Source organism: Physeter macrocephalus, chromosome 19, assembly GCF_002837175.3.
Source record: "Physeter macrocephalus isolate SW-GA chromosome 19, ASM283717v5, whole genome shotgun sequence".
NCBI lineage: Eukaryota > Metazoa > Chordata > Mammalia > Artiodactyla > Physeteridae > Physeter > Physeter macrocephalus.
This window is the reverse complement of record NC_041232.1, coordinates 20,917,324-20,939,687: the sequence shown is the minus strand read 5'-3', so window position 1 is coordinate 20,939,687 and position 22,364 is coordinate 20,917,324. Positions and strand designations below refer to the sequence as shown.

General features: G+C 47.9%; 1 protein-coding gene across 1 annotated transcript in view; it reads right to left on the bottom strand.

Moving 5' to 3' along the window:
- Positions 1 to 6,185: 6,185 nt before the first annotated feature.
- The window catches only part of LOC102980712 (transmembrane protein 132B), a 264,321-nt gene continuing 248,142 nt past the window's right edge, over positions 6,186 to 22,364 (bottom strand). The window contains exons 6-9 of the mRNA XM_024120951.2: positions 14,316 to 14,521; positions 10,114 to 10,384; positions 8,839 to 9,030; positions 6,186 to 7,398 (exon numbers count right to left, since the gene is read on the bottom strand). Coding sequence (XP_023976719.1) covers positions 6,250 to 7,398; positions 8,839 to 9,030; positions 10,114 to 10,384; positions 14,316 to 14,521 — 1,818 coding nt within the window. The 3' untranslated portion in view covers positions 6,186 to 6,249. The remainder of the gene's footprint in view (positions 7,399 to 8,838; positions 9,031 to 10,113; positions 10,385 to 14,315; positions 14,522 to 22,364) is intronic.

Genomic DNA, 22,364 nt, shown 5'->3' with positions numbered 1-22,364 from the left:
GCACCTAAAGAAATTGCAGTCCTCAAGATAAAAGTAAAGGTTTCATCAGAACAACTGACCAAGAGCCAAAGAAATTATAAAGGCATCTCATGAAATGGGAAGATTGTCCAGTTTGTCAGTTGATGGCATGGTTGCTTTCTTGGACAGGTAGCATAATTTCTCTATCAGACTTGAATTGTTACTTCCCACCTGGAAAGTGATCACGTCCTGCCATCTTGACTCACAGAAAAGGCTACAAACACTGTAACCGGGTTAGAATGTTGCTGCACTTTTTTGTGTTTTTAAAAAAATGTTTAAAGCAAACAACAAAAACCCTCCGTAAGTGATCTAAATTATATAAACCAATAAACTACCTCTGTAACTGATCTAAATTGTATAAAACCATAAAGAAACTAACAGGCATTAAGCATTTCAATATCAAAAAGTTTGCAATGCAGTGTTTGCATTTTGCGCACACAGAAGTCTAAATCTAAAGGGTTCACTTTTTTACAAGCCTCATTTCAAACTTTCTTTTTTCCCTCTCTTTCAGAAACCAACTTTACTAAACTGCATACATGCACGCTGAGACCTGGGGAGAGCCTTCGGGGTCTGTGGCTCCGTCCTCCTCCATTCCAGGAAGAAGAAGAAGAAGAAGGGGCTGTTAGTGGGAAACAATCACCCAAAGTGTGGGAAATCCTGCCGATGGGGGTATGTGTGGAAACTGGGAGAGCATTTGGGCTCATCTGAAGCCTGTCACTCGGCAGATTTCACTTCACAAGGCCAATTCCTAGGCTGACACTCACTTCCTCATATGATGTCTGGAGGGCCCAGTGAAAGATCAGGCTCGGGGTGGGGGGGCATTTATTATGACATGTCAAGTTACTGCCATAGAGACATCCCTTTTCATCCTGATAACAAGGAGTGCCATTTGCCAAAATGCCAAAGGTGACGCTGGCAGCGTCAGAAAGGGCACACAAGCCACAGAGAGCCGTGGGGACTCAGCAATGCACCCGGCAACCTTTCAGCTGAGACATCACCAGCCTTCCAAGCAGGATCCCCGACTCTCTTGGGTTTTTCTTACGTGTCTAGAGCTCTACCTATTCTGGGCCCTCAGCACCGCAAGCCCCTGCCCCAGATACGGACACACGAGTGAGTCACAGATAAGTAGAGACCAAAAGGGAGAAGACGGCAGGGCTGATGCATTACATGTCAGCACTGAGTCCAAGACAGTTTGACCCTGGGCAGGGACCTGAAAATCAGGAGTCCTCCTTCTGAAACATCAGCGAGGAAGTGTCCCCCAGTCTGCTAGGACAACACACGAAAAGTTTACCTTTTTCAAAGGTCAAAGTTATTTGCAACTTTCAAGAAACATTTTCTTTTGGTTTCCATTTATTGCTGCGTCAAAGGTATTAAAATCTCTGACTAAAAAGAAAAAGATATAAAGATAGTCAAATCATAGAGATGCTGCAAGTAAAAGAGAAAAATGTGGATAAAATAATGAAACCACTGGAGAATGTTTAAATGTTTATTTTCATGTTAAAAAGGATGAATTACCCTGTGGTTAGTATATACCTTTATGCTGGAAAATGATGTCCCTTTATTTCTGAGATATTTCCAGGAAAAAAAAAAAAAAGAAAAAGGAAAAAAAATCCAAAAGGAAGGAAGAGCAAGATCAAAATGTTCTGGCAGATTCCATCAACAATCGCAACAGAAGTCACGCTCTCTAAAGGCTGCATCTTTAACTTAGTGCATGTCACGACGTCAGGTTCTGATGTTCTCCCATAATCAATTTAGATATTTCTGAGCGGGATGTCTGTACATTTAAAAGCTATAGCTTTGCATGCTTTTATGTTAAAATATTTATTCCAACACACCTTTCAGCGTTTCAGTATATTGCCTATATTACATACAAAAATATCTGCTATCCATATTTTAGCGTAACTCTTCCACCACCCATACTGTTCCTTTACACAACAGGTGACACGCAGTACATTACACGTAATACAATTTTGAGGGAGGAGATGGTCGCTGGGCTTATAAACCATCTATCGTGTCATTTACAGAGACTAGAACGGAGAATTGAGGCCATTTTTGAGTTGACGAGAGCAGAAAAACAGTGGTGTCAATGGTGAAGGAAAGATTCAGATGAAACCACCCTCTGTGGTCAGTGGAGTTGGAATGAATGATCTTCTCAGACACTTTACCGTGGTCCCAACATCCCAACATTGGGAAGACGCCCTTCTAAAACAGTGAGACAGGAATGCTGATGAACACACACAGGGCAGACTTCCTAGGACTTAAAAACTATCCAGGTACAAAACACTTCATCTACAGATGTAGCAAAGGGACAAAAATTAATCCATTTTTTCCCTGCATTAATTTTTATAAATAAAAACTCTCTGCCTATGGTTTAAGGATGATTATAGTCTGGGAACTCAGCCTGACCCGTGTGCAAAAAGAAAACAGCCAGGAAGTCAATTATGCCCTTTTGGTTCACACGGAGTATTCTGAGGTCTGCTAGCCAGTGTGTCCTTTGGGGGAAGTTTCCAGGGGAAACTTCCAGTGTCTCTTCTTCTTTCTTTCTCTCAAATGCAACACTGTAGGTTTAACTCCAGGACTTCTGTGTGGCAGCTGCTCCTTGATAGCTGTACGCTGGCCTGGAAAGCAGCCCGTCTGGCCCCTGGAGACAGTGGTCTCACATCCTCCACGGGTGTAGGTCACCTGGTCCTCATGGGGCCTCTGAACTGCCCTCTGTGTGACTCACGGAGCTCGCGGCCTGGTGTCCCCTCTAGAGGCTGCTGGTGTCTGCCTCAAGGGGAGGCTGAACACCCCACTCTCCCGGGAGAGGAAGGGACTCTGTTGACATCGTTTCTTTCAGGTCACCGACAACTACCCTTTGGATGTCTCAGCCGTAAGAACCTGGGAAATCCAGGCAAATGCATGGCCCCCAGCCAACCATATTTCAAGGCTTAGCAATTTACGCCATTCCCCCCATTTCATTTATTTATTTATTTTATTTTATTTATTTTTTTGGCTGCGTTGGGTCTTCATTGCTGCGCGCAGGCTTTCTCCAGTTTCTCCAGCGAACGGGGGCTGCTCTTCGTTGCGGTGTGTGGGCTTCTCACTGCGGTGGCTCCTCTTGTTGCGGAGCACGGGCTCTAGGCACGCGGGCTTCAGTAGTTGTGGCGCGCGGGCTTCAGTAGTTGTGGCACGCAGGCTCAGTAGTCGTGGCGCACGGGCTTAGTTGCTCCGCGGCACGTGGGATCTTCCAGGACCAGGGATCGAACCCGCGTCCCCTGCACTGGCAGGCGGATTCTTAACCACTGTGTCACCAGGGAAGTCCCATGCCCCCCCATCTGAGCTGAAATATTTTGGAGGTATAGTTCCTATTTGTTTTAAATTGACTAGTTGGAAAACAAGCCGATATAACCCATAGTTTCTAGTCAGCAGGGAATATTTAGAGCAGAAAGAACTTCAGTGACATTCTGTTAAGCTGAATGGTGTCCGCACCAAATCTGAGAACAACTGACAGTGTCGATTCCCACAAAAAACCTGAATTTCTGATTCTCCACTATTCACACACACACGTGGGTATAAGGCGTATGTACGTGTGCATATATGGGAGTGTGTGTGGTACAGTAAAAGGGACCTCTGCCCTGAACCCTTCCATCTGATTTTTATTTTGAACTGACTGAGTCTCAACAGAAACCAGCAAAGGTGGTTTATGCAGCCTGCATCGCTCTGGGTGACGTTAGCGTACCCAAGGGAGGCGTCTTCAGGACAACGGTCAGTTCCCGGCTCCGCAGAGAAACCCCTGGCTCTTCCTAATTCTCCCCAGTTTGCTTTCTGTATCACATCAAGCACTCGGACCACAGGAGATGCTCTAATCTGTATGCCCCTTAATAAGGCTCCCCATGACAGCAGTAACTTCCTTTGTCCCCTCCCGAATTATACCCACGGGGAGCCTCATCTTACCAGTGCGAGGCAGCCTGCTGTGTGTGTGAGAGAGCCTCACCCCCTGTATCGGTTGAGGGTCCTCAGGTTCAGAAATGACATCCCCACTATGTCTGGGATGTCCAAGACCCAAAGGGAGAGAAAATGGAAAACACGTGATAGGAGGAGCAGGGCTCACGTGGACAGCTATGTTTCAGCGAGTGCGTGAATCCCTCTCCAGCCCTACCCAGTTGGTTTTGAGCTACCTCCTTGCCAAGCCCTTTGAAAAGCAGAGGCCGCTTCCTCTGGCCACCAGAGGAGCTCTTCCTACAAGGTGTCAGCCATCGCTTTGCAAACTCCTTTGGAAGCTGATGCCTGGGTCTCCTGGCTTCGTTCCCCCATCAAACTGGAAGATCTGGGGAGCCTCACCAGCTTCAGCTCCTAACCCCCATTTTAAACACAAGAGCAACTGAACACCAGCCTCTGAGGTCAGGCAGCATATCACTGGTAACTTAGGTGCAGTTTACAAACGTATTGTGGTCCTGTGGGCAAGAGACACAAGGAGAATTCTGTGTCTGCCATGTCATGGTTGGAGAAGGCTGGCTAGCACACTCCTGTCCGCGGAACCCTAGAAGAGAACCACGGAAGCACACACCCTTTTCAATAGCCCAGTCAGCAGCCATCAGGAGTCAGGAAACTGTTTCAACACCTCCTGCAGGTCCTTGACTGTTCGGGCCTTTAAAATTCTACCTCTCAGAGATGCAAATGGCTCAAGAAAGCTCAGAATGAGGCATACTCATCCAGTGTCTGCTTTTCCAGCTAGCACATCTTAACAGAATGTTGTCATAGTTTCCTAATCTGAAAGTCTTGCTTTGCTTGAGACCAGGCATGCTGTTCTTTGAAAAACTTTGTTTATTTAAAAATTATGCAGGAACCATGACTTTTTTTTTTTTTTTCCTCTCTTGCCACTTCCATTTCCCAACAGCTATGGTTTTTCATCACAATTGCTTCTCAAGCTTCTGGAAGAGTCATTTATTTTATGAATTTGGGGGGTAAACCCATTGCTGTTCTCCATTAATGGACACCCTGTATAGGTTTTATCTCTGCCAGAGTCATGACTGAGGATAGATATATGTGTTGGGGTTTGTTTGTCTGTTTGTCTGTTTGTTTTGGAGGTGGGTGGGAATCATTGTATGGGTAGATTTCTACATATTGCTAAGTGGAAACATCATTTCATTTACTGTTTTGAAAAAGTTTTGCTCTGGTAAAAGAAAAAGTTTAATCTGAAGAGATTCCTGTGCAATTTCCTTTCTCTGCATATCATTTCTAGATCTTGATTTCAGTTTGGATAACAAATGGTGTTGACCACAAAGCGTTAGTATAAATACAACTATTTTGAGGACTTTTTTTTGTCCTCAGAAACGCACCCCAGGAAAGAGGTCCTCGTGACTCTCCCAAGCAGAAGATAAAAGTAAAGGTTCACTGTTCACAACTTTTCTCCAAAGTTTTTAAGCTTCATGTAGAAAACTGTAAAGAAGATGGCCCTCCCTTACAGTATATTAATATTTTAAGTAAAATCCCACGTCCCCGTCTGATACAAGAAAGTCCAGCAACAAAAAGAAAGAAAAGACGGCATGAGGCTAAGCTTCTTAGACATTTGCCCCTAAGGGATGCAGTGAGGAAAACTGGAAAGACCCTGAAATTCTGCACAGACACCCAGGAAAAAACAGGATGTGGCAACAACACAGGGACGGAAATTCATATGTAAATCAAACAGATTTCAGAGAAAAGAATGGAATTGGCTTGTCTTCATGTTTCAAAAAGAATTGCAGAGGTCAAAGGAACCAGGTGCAGGTGCAAAGATATATAAAAATAATGAGCAGTGCTCGTTAACAAATACGGGCGGCTACATTCAGCATCTTTCACGTATGTCCGATCTCAGGCCAAGGGCAAGAAATGTCCACTGTGCTTTAAAAGGTCTAGGAGTAGAAAAATCAAACCCAAGTCTTTTCTAATTCCACACGGCCGTTTTGCCACGAGATGATTAACAATGTCTGTGGGGTCTGGTTTATTATATTTGAACTGAGCTAGTACCGGGCAGCAGATAAAACCGTGGTCTTAGAATTTCTCCAGGACCCCCCTGTCGCTCATCTGGGGGCACATCCTGGCTTCAGACCCAGCTGCCTTTGCTCCCCCCGATGCCTGCTTCGAAAGGGGTCCCGCCAGAGCTCCACAAACGAAGCTTTGTTAACTCAGACCCTATTGCTGATCAGACTCACGGCTCCACCATTCAAAAAGCAGAAGGCATAAAGGTGAATACAAACACGAGAAAGGAGTTTACATCTGGTCCTGCAGCCTCTCCATGTAATCTCTAAAGCCCTGGGACGCCCCCAGCCCCATATCTGGGCAGACCCATTGGATGCTGTCATCACTGTCAAACAGGATGGAGTTGGTGTACGGACCGCCGTCCTCCGGGAGGATGGTGGTGTAGGACGTAAACTTGACCCTCTTCCTCTTCGGGCCGGACGAACTCAGAGGTTCGTTTTTCATGTCTTTCTCATAGACATAGTCAGAAGGTCTGAGCAGCTGACTAGGGAAAGTCTTCTGGGAACCGCCATTCAGAAGGAAGTTCCTCTCCTCGGACGGCAGCCCCCTGTCCATCACGGTCGTGCACTCCTCCGACGGGAGGGTCACGTCCACCGGGTTCTCCAAAAGCTCCACGTCGTTCCCCAGCCAGACCCAGTCGTGGGAATGGGGGATGTTGCCTTGCTCACTCACGGCGAATCTTTTGTGCCTGTATTTCCAAGCAAACGCCACACAGTTAATTAAGAAGACCAAGATGGCCAGGCAGAAGACGCAGAGCAGGGCGTACATGCCGATCTCCAAGTCGGTTAACCCCCTGGAGGTCACCGTAAGGTCACTAGGATTATGGGGTTCCGGTAACTTCCCTCGAGTGGGGAAGCTTGTGAAGGCGTCTGGACCACCACTCTTGAGCAACTTCTTATCCTTTCCTTCCATGGGAGACTGCAGGGTTGTGCTTTTGTTGGTACCGTCCTCGTGGCCGGCAGAGGCGCCATGTTGGAACCACTGCTGCACTGCTCTCTCCTGGCTTCCTTCGCGCTCTATGCTGTTCCTCAGGTGGTCTTTATATTCCCGACTGACGCCCTCAACATCGTTGGTGCCTCCTTGGTGCTCCTCAGTATTTGCTTCAAATTTGACCTTGATGTTCCCTTTACCCACGGCAAGAATGCTCTTCCTCTTGGTCTTCTGACAGGGCTCACTGATCATCATTTCCAGTTTAATCAAGGGCCCTTGCCCTTCCCCCTCTGCAACGACAACCGGCCATTTGGACTGAAGGTTTGCCTGGACAGACACCACCATTTCATCCAATGATGAGACGGTAACTGAAAAATCCTTGGGGTCGTAAATGTCTAAAGGCGTCACCGAACCATCACTGAACAGGAGCCAAGAACTGACTATTGCTTCCTAAGAAAAATGAGAGCAAAGCATTGTGTTATCATCAGGTTCCTTCAAACCTGCGAATGTAAATGTGATTCCCTATGTAATAGTATTTAAACATGCAATCCGAGAAAAGTTGTTTTCCATGTTTCATCATCGTGAGCGGCTCTCGACGCTGCCTGGGCTCTCGACGTCAGCCCCAAGCTAGAGCGACAGTCGACGTGAGAAACAAACAATATGCTTGAACCAGTGCATTAACGTGTACATTAATTTATGGCATGCCAGACAACAGGATTTGACTTTGACCTTTCTAAGAACATTCTGAAAGATCAGGCAATTGATCTGAATCATATTCAGGTGCCACTAACCAGGCGCCTGCTCAAGAGAATACCCCTTCGAACATTCTTTATCAGGGAGCCAACGCTGACGAAGCAAAACACGCGCTGGCTGGAAGCACTTAAGGAAGCACGCGTTACGAGACCGGCCGGCTCGAGAGGCACGGTGCCCTGGTATCTTTATCAATGACACGTCGAAGTTCAAAGATGGGGGAGAGTTTGAGAGTTGGCAATAATTGTCAACAGTGGTGACTGGGTGCCTATAAGCCATGCTTGTTCAAGTAGCTGAAATGGAATTTCCGAGTACCGTAACTCCCCTACATGCGAAACTTCAAGTTGTGAACTTTCAAAGATGCGAACGTGCGTTCACATGTCCAGTCACGTAAACCAGTTCACGTGTCCGGCGTACATTTTCACGTGCGTGCATCCTCTACAAGGGGTTGTGCTTTTGTGTACTTTACTGTACAGGACTGTATAGAGTGCAGTAGTACTCTACCATCTCCCCCCTCCTCTCCTGCTCCAGTCAGTAACTCTTCTTGCCTCTTCACTCGATGCCAGCCCCTGGATGCCAGCTGTTGTGCTGTACTACTGTACTTTGCAAGAGTACTGTACTGTAAGATTAAAAATGTCTTATTTTTTGTGTTTGTTTTTTATGTATTATTCGTGTGAAAAGTATTATAAGCCTATCACGGTACAGTACTATATGGCCGATTGTGTTAGTTGGGTACCCAGGCTAACTTTGTTGGACTTACGAACGCGCTCTCGGAAGGGAACTCGTTCATATGTAGGGGACTGACTTACGGCATCAAAAGGCACCTGCTTTGGCAAAAGGGAAAACACGTGAGCCTTTGGTCACGATCTAGCAGCGGGCTGTGCCTAAAACAGATAAGGCTGCTCTAAAGCCAGTAGCATATGGGCATGTGGTTGGTGGATTAGAAGCACATACGAGGAAAATGTGTCTAAGCCACTGAGTACTTTTCTCAGAGACAGGACAGACTGGATAAACAGGAAGAAGCTTCAAGAATCACCAGTCCCAGCTATGCGTGCTCTCTCTACGGATCTCCTTTGCAGGATGTGACAGAGAGAGAAGCGGTCTCAACTGGCCAGGGACGAAAGGACTCTGGAATCTTACTTGCTGTGGGGCTTGAAGAACATCCTGGGCAGCTGCCGTTGAAATGATGGCTCTTCTGTCCGACCTGTGAGGCTGCAGGGAAAGAGACAAGCCGGCCACCAGCTGCACGCCCAGGTCCACGATGGTGACACGGTCATCCAGGACGGTCACCGTCTTCTCAGCCAGGATGGAGTCAGAGAGAGGCGACAGGACCTGCAGGGTCAGCGAGACACCTCAGTCTCTGCCCCTCACACCATTCAGAACTCCTTAGCTGGTGTTTCCACCACCGCGTTCTCCCAGTTTTGCCGACACGAGGGCACGTATGGAAATTGTGTGTGTGAGCGCTATGCCCCTGTTCGATTACGCACGGAGAGGCCCCATGAGAAGGAATGCAGGTGGCCTCTAGGAGCAGAGAATGACCCCTGGCGGACAGTCCACAAGGAAGCAGAGCCCTCAGCCCTACACTACGAGGGACTGCATCCTGCCAGCAACCTGAGCTGGGAAGCAAACCCTTCTCCGAAGCCCGCACATAAGCCCAGCCTGGCCCACGCCTTGACCACAGCCTTGCGGTACACTGGGCTTGGTACTCCAGGCTCACCTGGACTCCCAAGCTTCAGAACTCTGAGTTGATAAATTAGTGGTGCTTTAAGTTGGGAGACTGGCGGTGACTTGTTACATAGAAATAGAAGAGTAATAAAAACATAATGTTGAGTACAGCTTTGTCAAAAATTAACTTCGGCAAAACCTGACATCTGACTTAATTAGCTCTGAGCAGTAACATTTTAATTTGTTATTAAAAAAATATGCTGCACTCTTTCTGCAGAATTATCCTGTCAACGTTGGCTAGAAAATAGTTTTACTATTACTACAATAAAATGGAGAGGGTTTTTAAATTAATTTTAGTGCAATACGTTTTATTTTTAAATTTTTCGTCCACTGTTAAGGTAAAACATAGCTAAATGTTAAATCCTCAAGTTTAGGAAAATAAAACTAGCTTTCACAGGTCCTACCGTCTTCTGTCAGCGATACACGAAAAGTAAACTATCATATTGGGGGAAAGGTTACTTAGACTGTGTGTGTAATTCAGCTTTGGTCAACGAAATGAGATGTTTTTCTCAACTCTCTCTCTAAAACGCAAGATACAATTTGAGTCGGGATTGCTGGAACCGACGAACCCTCTGTTACTGCCCATGATCCTCCGACACGGGGGCGCACGGCCCGCACGGCGGCATCCACCCGGCCCCTTATCAGTACAGACCGGGGTCGCGGGAGGCGGCGAGCGGTGGGTGCCCGTACCTGCACGGTGGTGATGCCCGGCTCCCGGCCCACCAGGGTCCTGCCATCCTGTAACTGAGCAATTCTCGGCTCTTCCACCTTCATGAAATCCACCACAAGGTCGGTGACGTCAAACTGCCAGTCGGGGCCCAGCAGGTAGCTCAGCTGAGCCGAGCGGGGCGACTCTGCCACGAACTGGGTGAGGACACGCACGACGGCGTGCTGGTGCTGCAGGGAGCAGCCTCTACCCTTCTTCTCCTCGTCCTCCTCGTCCTCGCTGTCTCTGGTGGGCCTGGGACACACGCACGGCAGAGCAAACGTCATCGCCGGGGAGAGGCGTCTCGCGTACCCCGCCGTCCCCATTCCCCGCGACCGCCCCGCTTGGCGCGAGCTGCGCCTTCTGCCCGCCAGCCCTGCTCGCCATCGCGTCACCCGCCGTCTGCTCCCTCGTTCGCTCCCCGGGCACTGTCTGGCGGCCACCGGGCGCCACGTGTACCGCCACGTGCTCGGAGCACAGAAGCCCAGCTCGGCCCCTGCCGCGCCCGCCCAGCACCAGGGGGGCCCAGCCCCACGCGGGCAGAGGCTGCACCTCTGTCCCGTGTTCCGGAAGCCTGCAACTTCGTCACGATCCCCTGTGCGGGGATGAACTGGGGCTAGAGGAGGGGACGGGGGGTCTGGGGTCAGAAGAGCCGCGTGCAGCCTGCATCCACCTCCCTTTACTGGCCTTGAGCCATCAGTCACTCCCACATGGGCGCCTCACCTTGGGAGCGGAGACGAGAAGGACCCCCCTTACCGCCCTGCAGGGGTGCTGGAGGAGATGTAGGCCAGGTGCGACCACACCTGAGGTCGGCCCTCGTGAGCCATCACCTGCGGACGGTGCCCACATCCAGCCCCTTCCCTGGATCAGGCCCTTCCATCTCTACAGAAGCGGCTTCCTCTGGGCTCCGGGCCCTAAAGACGATCAGGGTAAAGCCTCTTACCTCCCAGCCGCCCTGATCTGAGTGGCCGCCAACCCGCAGAGCTGTTGAAACTACTGAACCACGTCTGGCACCTGCGTCCTGGCTTCTCCCCCTTCCTCCTGTCCCCCTACTCGCCCGCCCACACCCGCCCTGAGAAACCCTCTCTGGCTCGGCCATTCTAGAACCTTCTCCTCGAGATACACCTGCCCCGTGTCCTTTATGAAAGGACCTGGTTTGATGGCTGCTGACTGGTCTGTGGCCCTCGGTGGATGGGTCTTGGGTCAGGGGAGAAAGGGGCAGAGACTTATATGCGCTGGGTTACACCTATCACGTGCCGGGTCCTGCCCTGCGTGCTCCTGTAAAGAGCTGACGTAAATGGGCCACGTGCCACCTGCCAGCCACACACAAGTGACCCACGTCATCTGCACAGGCCCCGAGGAACAGGGTGTTCTAGGAGCGGATCTCGCCGGTGAGGAAACCCGGGCACAGAGAGAAGGGGCAACTGGGTCACAGCCACACAACCGGTCACCTCGACGCGGAGTCCAAGCCTGGCCGCTGTCCTTCTACTGGTGTCCTCTCCCTTTTTCTAAAAATTAAAAAAATTTTTTGTTGGCTGCACCGCACAGCTGGTGGGACCTCAGTTCCCCTACCAGGGATCGAAGCCGGGCCCTCGGCAGTGAAAGCGTGGAGCCCTAACCACCGGACCGCCAGGGAAGTCCCTTTCTCTCCCTTTTTATAAGGGACTTCATTTCTCTTCACAACAGCCCTGAAGCATGCTCCTGTTCCTGCATGAAGAAACCAAGGCTCAGAGCAGTTAATATGAGGCCCAGAGAGCTCGTTTTTAGCAGTCTGGGACAAGCACCATGTCACTTCTGAAACCCACTTTCTTAACAACATGTCATTCCACCTCCCTGAAAGGTTAACCCTCAAGGTTAGAAAAGTAAAACTAGCTTTCACAGGGTCTACCACCTTCTATCGGTGATGTATATACCGTAAATTATCATACTGGGGGGAGACTGCTTAGACTGAGTTTAATGCAGACCTGACTGGTAAAAGAAATGAGATTATTTTTTTTTCTCAACACTCTTTAAAATGGAAAAATTAATTTGAGTTTAGATTATTAGATTATTAGTTACAGGAAAAAAATTTCACCAGCACCTAGCAATTTGAGTTTCCCAAAGTGAGGGGTAAGTATCCTTGCTGTTAAGTGAGATGATTTTAGGTGGCACTAAAAACACTGACTGACATTCAGAAAGGTTATTTTCATTTTATTTTTCAGTCCTCCTGATTATATCACAGGGAACGTCTCTGTTTGGTGCCAGGCGATCTTTAAGGGCTCTCTGATACCTGCTAGCCTCTCCCAGCTCGTAAAGCCAAATTCAGACAAACAACAGTATCTACTCAGAATTTAATAACGATATTTTATTTTCTTTGCATTAGTTTTTACTAGTTGGTTATTTTTGATAGTGATGTGGAGTTTCTCTTAAAAAAATAGATGAAACTGAAAAAAGAACAGTAGTCAGTATATTCTAGGTGGTACTCAAAAGTTGCAGTCTCATAAAAGTGGTGAGTGAATAAATGAAGTTTTAGAAATACCATATTAATAAAACAATTGCATTCTGTTGCGTTAAAAAAAAACTTTAAATGTCGAGGTCATTTCAAATTCATTGAAAGTTTAAAAAATCATACAGGGGGGCCCTGTACACTCTTTACCCAGCCCCCCAGATTTAACATCTTGCATACCTGTGGTACAATACCAGACCAGCAAACTGACATTGGTACAAACCACAGAGCTTATTCAGATTTCGACAGGTTAACGAATACCCATTTGTGTGTGTGTATATGTAGTTCTATGTGATTTTTATCACATGCAGATTCATGTAACCATCACCATAACCGAGATACAGAACTGGTCCGTCACCACAGGGGTGTCCCGTGTACTGCCTTATACCGCTACACCATCTCTAACTCACGGCAACCACTAATCTGCTTTCTCTTTCCTATATCATCATAAATGGTACCACACTGCAGATAACGCTTTGAAGCACTGGTAAGGATGTGGATGTATGACTGGATGACTTAACACACTGCTGGTGGGAATGAAAAATGGAGCAGCCTCTCTGGAAAACAGTTTGGCAGTTCCCTTTAAAACTAGATATGCCCTTAACATACAGCCCAACAATTCCCCTCTCGGGCATCTTCCCCAGAAAAATGAAAATCTACATTCATACAAAAGCTTGTATGTCAAATTTTTGTCATAGCATCTCTATCCAAAATAGCCCCACACTGGAAAAAACACGTGTCCTTCCGTGCATGCATGATTAAGCAAACTGTGATACTCACTACCAGGGGATACACTCAGCAAAATAAATAAATGAATTATGGAAACATGCAACGACTGGGGTGGATCTCAAAGGAATTATGCTGAATAGAAACATGTCCATTCTTGAAGGTTTCATACTGTATGGTACCACTTACCAGCTAGAGAAAACTTTCTGCTTTCAAAGGGCTCAACCGATGGGTCAGGAGGCCCACCTGGATAATCTCCATATTTTAAGATTAACGGATTTAGAATTTTAATTACATCTGTAAAATCCTTTCACAGCAGTCCCAGATTTGTGCTTGATTGAATAACCAGGAGATGGGACTGGTTGAAGGGATGTTATCTTTAGAATTCTGTCTACTGCAGGATGTATCCTTTCACTGAATTCTTGGGATAACTCTATTCAGTAACTCTACTGTCATCTCCAATTTATAGATGAAGAAACAGGAAGAGAGAGGTTAAGTGACTTGCCCAAGGTCACACAGCTATACGTGAGAAAGCCAGGGTGAAACTCAGTGGCCTTATTCCAGAGCCCACAACTTAACCATTGTACTGTGCTCCATAGAGGACGGCTGACATTTATAAGCAGGAAACTGAGGTAAGGTAGGAAAGAAGGACAGGAAAGTAGGGAATAGAAAAAGAGCTATTCCCTTAAATGCCAGGCCTTGTGCTAGGCGCTTCTTAGGCGTTGCATCGTTTTACTGAATCCTAGCAACTATTCTACGAGGTAGAGATGATTATTATCCCTATTATAATCGCCTCCTGTCAAAGTAAGTACCCAAGTCAGATCCAGCTGAACTCCGATCCCGCTGTTACGCACTGTGGGTGCAGCTTCCCTAGGGCCTGCGTCCCTGAGGACGTCTGCCTCAGATCTGGGCCCCAGGGACCTCAGAACCACCGTCCTCAATGAACTTCCTTCCCCCACCCCCCGGGTTCCTCACCTTCGGTTGGAAGCCACTGGGATCCTCCACCCTTTGATCTGGCTCAGCTCCGTATCTGAGATCTCAACCTGCAGGGGGAGTCTGGGCGCCCAGACGGTGACCTCTAACTGGGAGGTGAAGTGCTGGTGGGTGAAGTTCACGATCGTGTCCACTTTGCTTTTCATCTCCTTCCCATTCGCAAAAATCGAATCGCAGCCGTTGGAGACCTTGGGGGAGGGGACAGAATCTCCAGATGCATCAGCAGGAAAAAGCACGTGCAAAACCTGACAATGAAAGTTCATGAACTGCAACAGCTCTGATTGATGAGACCCAAGACAACCAGGAGAACGTGACTTGAACAAAAGGTAATTTGTAGGCACTAATTAGGGACGAATGCTGATAAACAGACTCCAGGGAAACCATTTTGTGTTACGAACTACTGACAAGTAAAATCATAAACATAATTTAATGGAGTTCCATAACCTTTGTTGCCTTTTGTGTGTGTTTTTTTTCCCTTTACCTCACCTCCTTTATGTACTCAAAACACGGCTAATCAAACCCCACTTGCAACACATTTCACTCTTGCACCGTATCTGGAGATGCTTAAAAAGGTATCTATATGTTACTAAAACAACACTTCGGTCGAGCCATAAGGGGGATTTTTTTTTTCCCTGAAAAACCAAGAGAGCTTTGCACTAGATTAAAATCCTTGCAGGAAAATACTCATGGAATGCGCTAGAAATGTGGATATAATTATTTTTGCCCCATTACACTCTAATTTTGCAGGATGGAGGTGAGGACGCGGCATTTTGTTACAGACTTCTGACTCAGCACGTGGAGGCACCCTTTAGCGTGCTGGCATTCGCCGGTTGGCCGTTAGACAACGTAAGCCCCCATTTCACTTCACCTCTTCCGGATAAGCAAGGAAATCGTTGATCAGTTTCTCTCCTGGACCATCAGGAGAATGAACGTCCGTTACGGATGTATCTGGGTGGGGAGGGGGAGGGGGCAAAGGTCACGTTATGTGCAGAAGAGACAAAACCAACACTCTGTTCAGCACAGAATCACAAAACCGCCAAGCGCCCACAATCTCATTTTACAGACGAAGAACCTGAGGTCAGCAATGCGACGTCACTGGCTGGAGGCCACACACTACTTTTAGGGGTACCGTGTGGTGCTGGGCAGGGCTCCCCAGCTCACCTGGAATGCCACCAGGCAGCCCGTTTTGCAAGCCACAAACGAAGACTCACTTTTGACGTCTCCTTCCTCACCTGAATCAGCACCTGCAGCCCAGGCCTCCCTTCCAAGCCCCAGGTGCACACGTCCAACTGCCCCCTCCACGTGAACAGGTGAACGGCTGAGAGCAATGTCAACAGTGCCGAGGTCGAAACTCAAAGAACAAACCTCCATGCTGTTCGGGACAAGTTATCATCACCTCCCTCCTCCCCCCACAAAAAGAGCATGAATGTGAATTGGCTCCCACGAGAAGGAAAAGATGAGCCTGGTTCACTGTAGAGTGAAATCAAAGACTGAGGAGAAAATAACGAACGAGATGCTTAGACCCCTTCCTGCATCAGCCTCGCAGACACAGGTCCCTGTCATTGCCACCTCACAATGGCACCAACGTCTTTAGGAATCTTTAAGCATAATTAACCAAGGCCACTAATGGGAAGACGGACAGAAATCACAGCGACACTGACCTGATAACCCTGGGCCACAAAGCAATACGCAGCACTGCTGGAGGGAAACTGGGCATCAGGCTGAGTTCACCTGGGGAGCCGCTTTCCCATCCTGTCAGAACTTAGCCGTCCACAGTCCCTTGCCCTCCAGGCTCTACTACTCTGGGCAGCAAATCTGCCCTCAGATGGCAGTGGAAAATGGCAGCTAATGTGTTTCTCCCCCTGAAATTCCAGTGGGAGTTGAAAAAAGACAATTCAATCACTTTTCGAAGCTTAAAAGAATCTACTTCGCCCGTCCCCTCTCTTTGTCTGCTTTACTTTTTAAAAGGGAGAAGAAAAACCAGGAGACGAGCAAATCAGCCGTCTTTTAGGGCATGTTTGAGGGATGTAAATCTGCATTCTTGCGCCCAGGATTGTAAAGAGAGCAATCAGAACACGATTTTCTACTAGAGCAGAAAATGGAGTGGAGCGCCATGTTCTTCCTTAAATTCCTGCGATGCTGACCCAGTGCTGAGCCCAACTGACCTTCCTTAAGTACCTGGGGTGCGGGGGGTGGGGGGGGACCCATTCTAGAGAGACCCCTGCCTTCCCTCCAGAGCGCTGCCCCAGGAGACATTCGATAAGAGCCCTAGAGACCCCTGGACTCAGTGGCCACACGCAGACCTGTCTCAAGAGGACAAGGTTCCCTACTGACAAGAACTCTACAGTGGATGCAGTAGGGGGTTCTGCCCTCAGCTTCTCCCGGCTCAGGTGGGCATCAGCTATTGCTAGAACTTTCCCCATCCTACCTTCTACAGTACAGACCTCAACTGTCCTGAATTTTCAGGATTATTATGATCCATATGAGATGTGTGTATGTGTGCATGTGTGTATTTCCTCTAGAAGGAATGGTTTAGTATTTGCTAATTCAGTGTTTGCAGCGGCTTCATAAGACATAACTACTGCAAATAATGAGAATCAATTGCAGCAGGTCTCTCTTAGTGGTATAGGACCTCACTGCCTGCAATGCTCCTCCTCCCCTCTCAAAGCCTTAAGCCCCACAAATAACTCTGTGGGGCGGGCACCCTGACCCTCATTCTACCTGGACTGAATCCAGGTAGAGAAAGGGAACATCACTTCCCAGGGCTTTACCTGTGTGTGTAATGATACTGGCCAGCCCCCAGGACTGCTGACGCCTGGCCCCTCCAGAGACTTCCCACGGTACACGGGACAAAGTCCAAACTCCTGATCACAGCTTACAAGACCTAAGGACCTGGTACTACCTCCTTCTCCAGGCTCCCTTTGCACTTCCCTCCCTGCCCCCCTGCACAGACTCCCCACCAGTCCCCCACGGGGAGGTCTTCTCTGCCTTGGCTCTCCTGAGCTTATCCCCATCCGAAGGCCTTACCACGATCTTCCTGTGACTGAGACCTGCCTGTCGTTCAGGTCTGAGGCAGACAGAACTGGCTGTCTACGGGCCGCTCAATCACACACCAGCACCGCTGCCCCATCACACACACACACACACACACGCACATCTTCCTCTTTTCTGTCCAGCCATGCTCCTTGCCAGTGGCTGGCTTAGGGAAAGGCACGTGACACAATTCTGGCCAAGGAGGCGTGAGGAGTCTGCCGGGGATTCTGGGAAGGGCCTCCTGGCTCCGAGATGCCCAGAAAGGGGTCCCTCCTTCTCCCACTGGATGCTGCCACATGGGAGGTGACAACAGGGGCCGCCATGGTGATCTCAGAGCCTTGGAGGGCTGGCCAAGGACCAGGCTGACACGGCGAGCATGGAAGGAGAGAAAGATGGAAGGAACCCCATCCTCAGTGGCCACCCGATGGACCACCGGGCCAGCCCACCTGGAACCACCTGACTTTTCAACTTCTTATCATGTGTTTTTCTTTCTGTTGTTGCCAAAGCCATTTTGGTCCATGGTATTTTGTTACTTGTCACCAAAAGTGGCATAAATTATGTAAGAACTCAGCTCAAATGTCACTCCTCAGAAGGGACTGCTTGAGTCATTTCTAATGTAAAGTTGCACGCCCCTCACCTGGCCACTCTACTACTCTCCTCTATCTAATTTACTGTGTGTGCTACTATGTAAACTATATTTACACTATTTCTGTGTTACTGACAGTATATTATACTATTCATGTTGCTTAAGTCATATGGCTTACACTGTGTTAGTTACACTGGATTGATCTATCTGTGTTATATTTTATGATTTACTTTTCAATATTTATCACTCTCTGCATGCTCCTGGTTGTTTATTTGTTTCCTGTCTCCGCTCTCCACCTGAAAGTGATCTGCTTGAGACCACGGACCTGTCTCCTCTTATCTCCTGTGTCTCCACTTCTAGCGCAGGGATGGCCCACATAAGGTGTTCGATACATAGGTGTTCAATGTGAATATGTCACTGGTTTCCTCTGGGTCCCATTCATTCTTGCGCCCCAGGAGTAGCCTGTGTCTGGGTTAGAAGTGGGAGAAGGTGGCTTAGGCGGTGTTATGTTCTGGATATCATGAGAGGAGACAGACTGGTAGAAGAAACCTCGTCCAAATCCTAAGGAAGTTTGAGGTCAATGAGCTGAGAAATTTGGATTCCCCGTGGCGAATTTGGCCTTCTGGCTAGGAATTGAGAGACCTGACCTGTGTCATGTCACACGGTGAGGGCGTGTGTGTTTTTGGAAGAGACAGGTAGACACTGCGAGGTAAAGATTAGAGTCAGGTTTCCACCACTCATCCAAAAGATACCTTCAGGGCTCTCTGAGCCCCCAGAGGAAGCTGGAACAGCAAATGCCGTGAATCCTAATATAAGAAGGGCTGAGGACAGGAACGTGGAGATTGAAAATGACAGTCTGTGCCAGGTTAATCTGTGAGCACGTGCCAGATGGCTTGTCAATGTCATTTTAGGAAGGCTGCCTTTAGAGGTTCATTGTTTTACTGTCAAATTACACTTTCACAGTTACAGTACTTTAGAGTAATAGAGGCAAACGGTGGTCTCCCGATGTAAATATGTTTCCTTTGGGGATCTCGTGAGGTACAGCATTCGCTTCATTTTCTGCTTAGAAAAGAAGCAAGAATTGAGTCTGTGTATCAGTGCCCCCCCGAGTCTGCCAGGCGGCTGAGGCATCTGTGTCTGCACCGTAGGAGCTGCCCCTGCTGTACAAGGGTTCCCTCTTAACCCCTCCCCCGTCTTGAGAAACGTGTTAGAAAGAAAAAAGCTACATCATCATGGCCATGGAAGCAGTCTATCCCCTTGGCAACTTGGTAAGAGCAGTAAAAGAAGCGTAAATGGTGTTTGTTTAAGCTGAATAAACTGAAGGGTGCCTTCTGCAATGTTCGCAGTGAAAATAAAAATGAAACAATGCCTAGTTCAATAAATAGCAGTGCATACAAATTAAACACTATGAATCCTAGAATAAATTTAAATAAAATTTAAGAAAAAGGAAAAATAATCATGATATAATATTTAGTGAAAAAATGATGGAGTTAAAATTATGTGGACACACTTATGTAGCTGAATCACTTTGCTGTACACCTGAAACTAACACAACATCTTAAATCAACTATACTTCAATAAAATTAAAATTTTTTAGAATTACATGGACGCATTAATACTAATTTTATAAATATATGTTATGTGTGTTTGTGTATTAATGAAGAATAAAAAGATTTGAGGGCTTCCCTGGTGGCGCAGTGGTTGAGAATCCACCTACCAATGCAGGGGACACGGGTTCGAGCCCAGGTCTGGGAAGATCCCACGTGCCGCGGAGCAACTGCGCCCACGAGCCACAACTACTGAGCCTGCGCGTCTGGAGCCTGTGCTCCGCAACGAGAGGCCGCGACAGTGAGAGGCCCGCGCACCGCGATGAAGAGTGGCCCCCGCTCGCCGCAACTAGAGAAAGCCCTCGCGCAGAAACGAAGACCCAACACGGCCACAAATAAATAAATTAAAAATTAAAAAAAAATGTTGCCATTACTAAAGACATTTAAAAAAAAAAGACAGTGAGAGGCCCGCGTACCGCACAAAAAAAAAAAAAAAAAAAAGATTTGAGGAATGGGAGGCAAAGCTATATAATCAAAGAGTATGTTTCTCACAAATTCACCATAAATGCTGAATTACATATTAAGATAGGCAAAAAGAAACTATGTAAAGAAAAAACACCTTTCAATTCAATTATCAAATCAAACATTTTGTATTTATTACCAAGTTTAGCAAGTGCATTGTGTCTGAGGAGGAGTGGGTGCTCAAAAAATATTCATTTTACCTTTTGAGCTTTTATATCCCCAAGAAGTACAAAGAGCAAAAAGAATAGCTATCACGTACTGAGTGCTTACTACGCATCATGCATTGTTTTTAAAACTTTACGTAGAACGATAGCCATTAAATCCTCCAAATATCCCATTCATTGAGCGTTTTGTCCCTATATCATAGATGGGGAAAATGAGGCCCAGGAGAGACAGCTTGCGCAGAGATCACAGCTGGTGAGGGGCAGGGTGGGTATTCACACTCAGGTCCTCTGAATCGGGGGGCAGGGGGTCCTCAAACTGTGTGCTACCCACTCCGTACAGCCCACAGAAGGAAGACCTGATTGGGAAAGGCAAGACCTAAATACACACGTTGGGATTTTGTACATGAAACTCATCAAGGTGTAATTTCTGTTCAACGCACCGTATCCGTTTGGAGGGTACAGCTGGATGAGGATGACGGTGCATACGCTGTGAGACCACTGTCATGCTCGGACACAGAACGCTCCCATCCTCCCCAAACATCCCTTGTGCCCCTGTTCGGTCCATTGGTTCCTCTACCCCTGGCTCCAGGCCACCACGGATGTGTCAGTAAGCATGAGGTATCAATTAATTAGAGACCAGCTTGATAGTTAGTACTCAAGTCCAGGGAGAAGGAGCTGGAGGCAGCAGCTCGGTGCCTCAGCCTGAGGTCCAGTAACCTGGGTCCTTGTCCGAACTCTTCCCCTCACCTCATCAGGCCTAGGCCACCACGGATGTGTCAGTAAGCATGAGGTATCAATTAATTAGAGACCAGCTTGATAGTTAGTACTCAAGTCCAGGGAGAAGGAGCTGGAGGCAGCAGCTCGGTGCCTCAGCCTGAGGTCCAGTAACCTGGGTCCTTGTCCGAACTCTTCCCCTCATCAGGCCTGAATAAGTCACTCCCCACCTCCGGGCTCAGCTTCTGCATCTGTGAGCCCATGGGTACCCGAAGTTCCCAGCCTGGACTCCCTCCCATGCTGTCATTGGAGGATGGAGAGAGCAAGCTCAGAGCCCCACTGTATTTTGACATAGCTTTTCTCTGCCACAGATCCCTCATCTGTCAAATAAGAAAAAATCATTCATTCATTTAATAAATATTTATTTAATGTCAACGAAGACCCAGGAACTGTCCTAGGGGCTGGGGATAGAGTGATGAACAGTACAGTCCCTGCCCTGATGGAACTGACTGTGGAACGGGGGAGACAGGCAAACTCAACACACACCTAGATATAAATGGAATATCAGGTAGCGAGATGGGCTTAAAAGGAAAATCAAGCAAGGTAAGAAAACAGTGATAACGGCTTTAGTTAGAATGGGCAGGGAAGGCCTCCCTGGAGAGATCACCTCTGAGTAGAGACCTGAATGAGGTGACAAAGTGAGTCATGAGCACATGCAGAAGATCAGGAAGTGCAAAGGCCCTGAGACAGGTATGTTCTTGCCATAGTCAAGGACCGAAAAGGAGGGCAAGGGAGCACAAAAGTAGCCAGGGGGCCTGGATTGTACTCCACTGTGTAAGTATAATGAGAAGCTGTGGGGGTTGGGAGCAAGGAAGTAGCATGATTGGACGACAGAACAAGTGGCGGAAGGGGAGCCCATGCAACAGAGACGTGAAAGAGGTTCCTATCTGGGTGGTGTGATGGAGGGAACGAGACGTGGTCAGGTTCAGGATGCCTTTGAAGGCAGCCCTGGCAGGAGCTGCTGCTGGAGCGGCTGTTGGGTGTGAGACAAGGAGAAGCCACAGATGACTGCTAGGTTTCTGGCCCAAGCAACCCAAAAAATGGCATTGCCACCCCTGTGATAAGGGAGGCCTGCAGGAAGGCAGATTTGGGGAAGAGAGAAAGAATCCGGAGTTCCATTTCAAAACTATCGAATGTGAAATGTTTACTAGACATCTGAATGAAGATGTCAGGTAAGAAGCTGGAAGCACAAGTACAGAGTCCATGGAGAAGGGCTCGAGCTGAAGAAATAAATTTGGATTACACCAGCATATGCAGTATTTAAAAGCCAGGAGATTGAATAATATCCCACATTTCAGCCTTGAGCCTGCTAACACTTAGAGGTCATGAATATAAGGACCTGATAATATGGGGCCAATTTGTTAAAAAGGAAAAGCCAGGGGGACTTCCCTGGCGATCCAGTGGT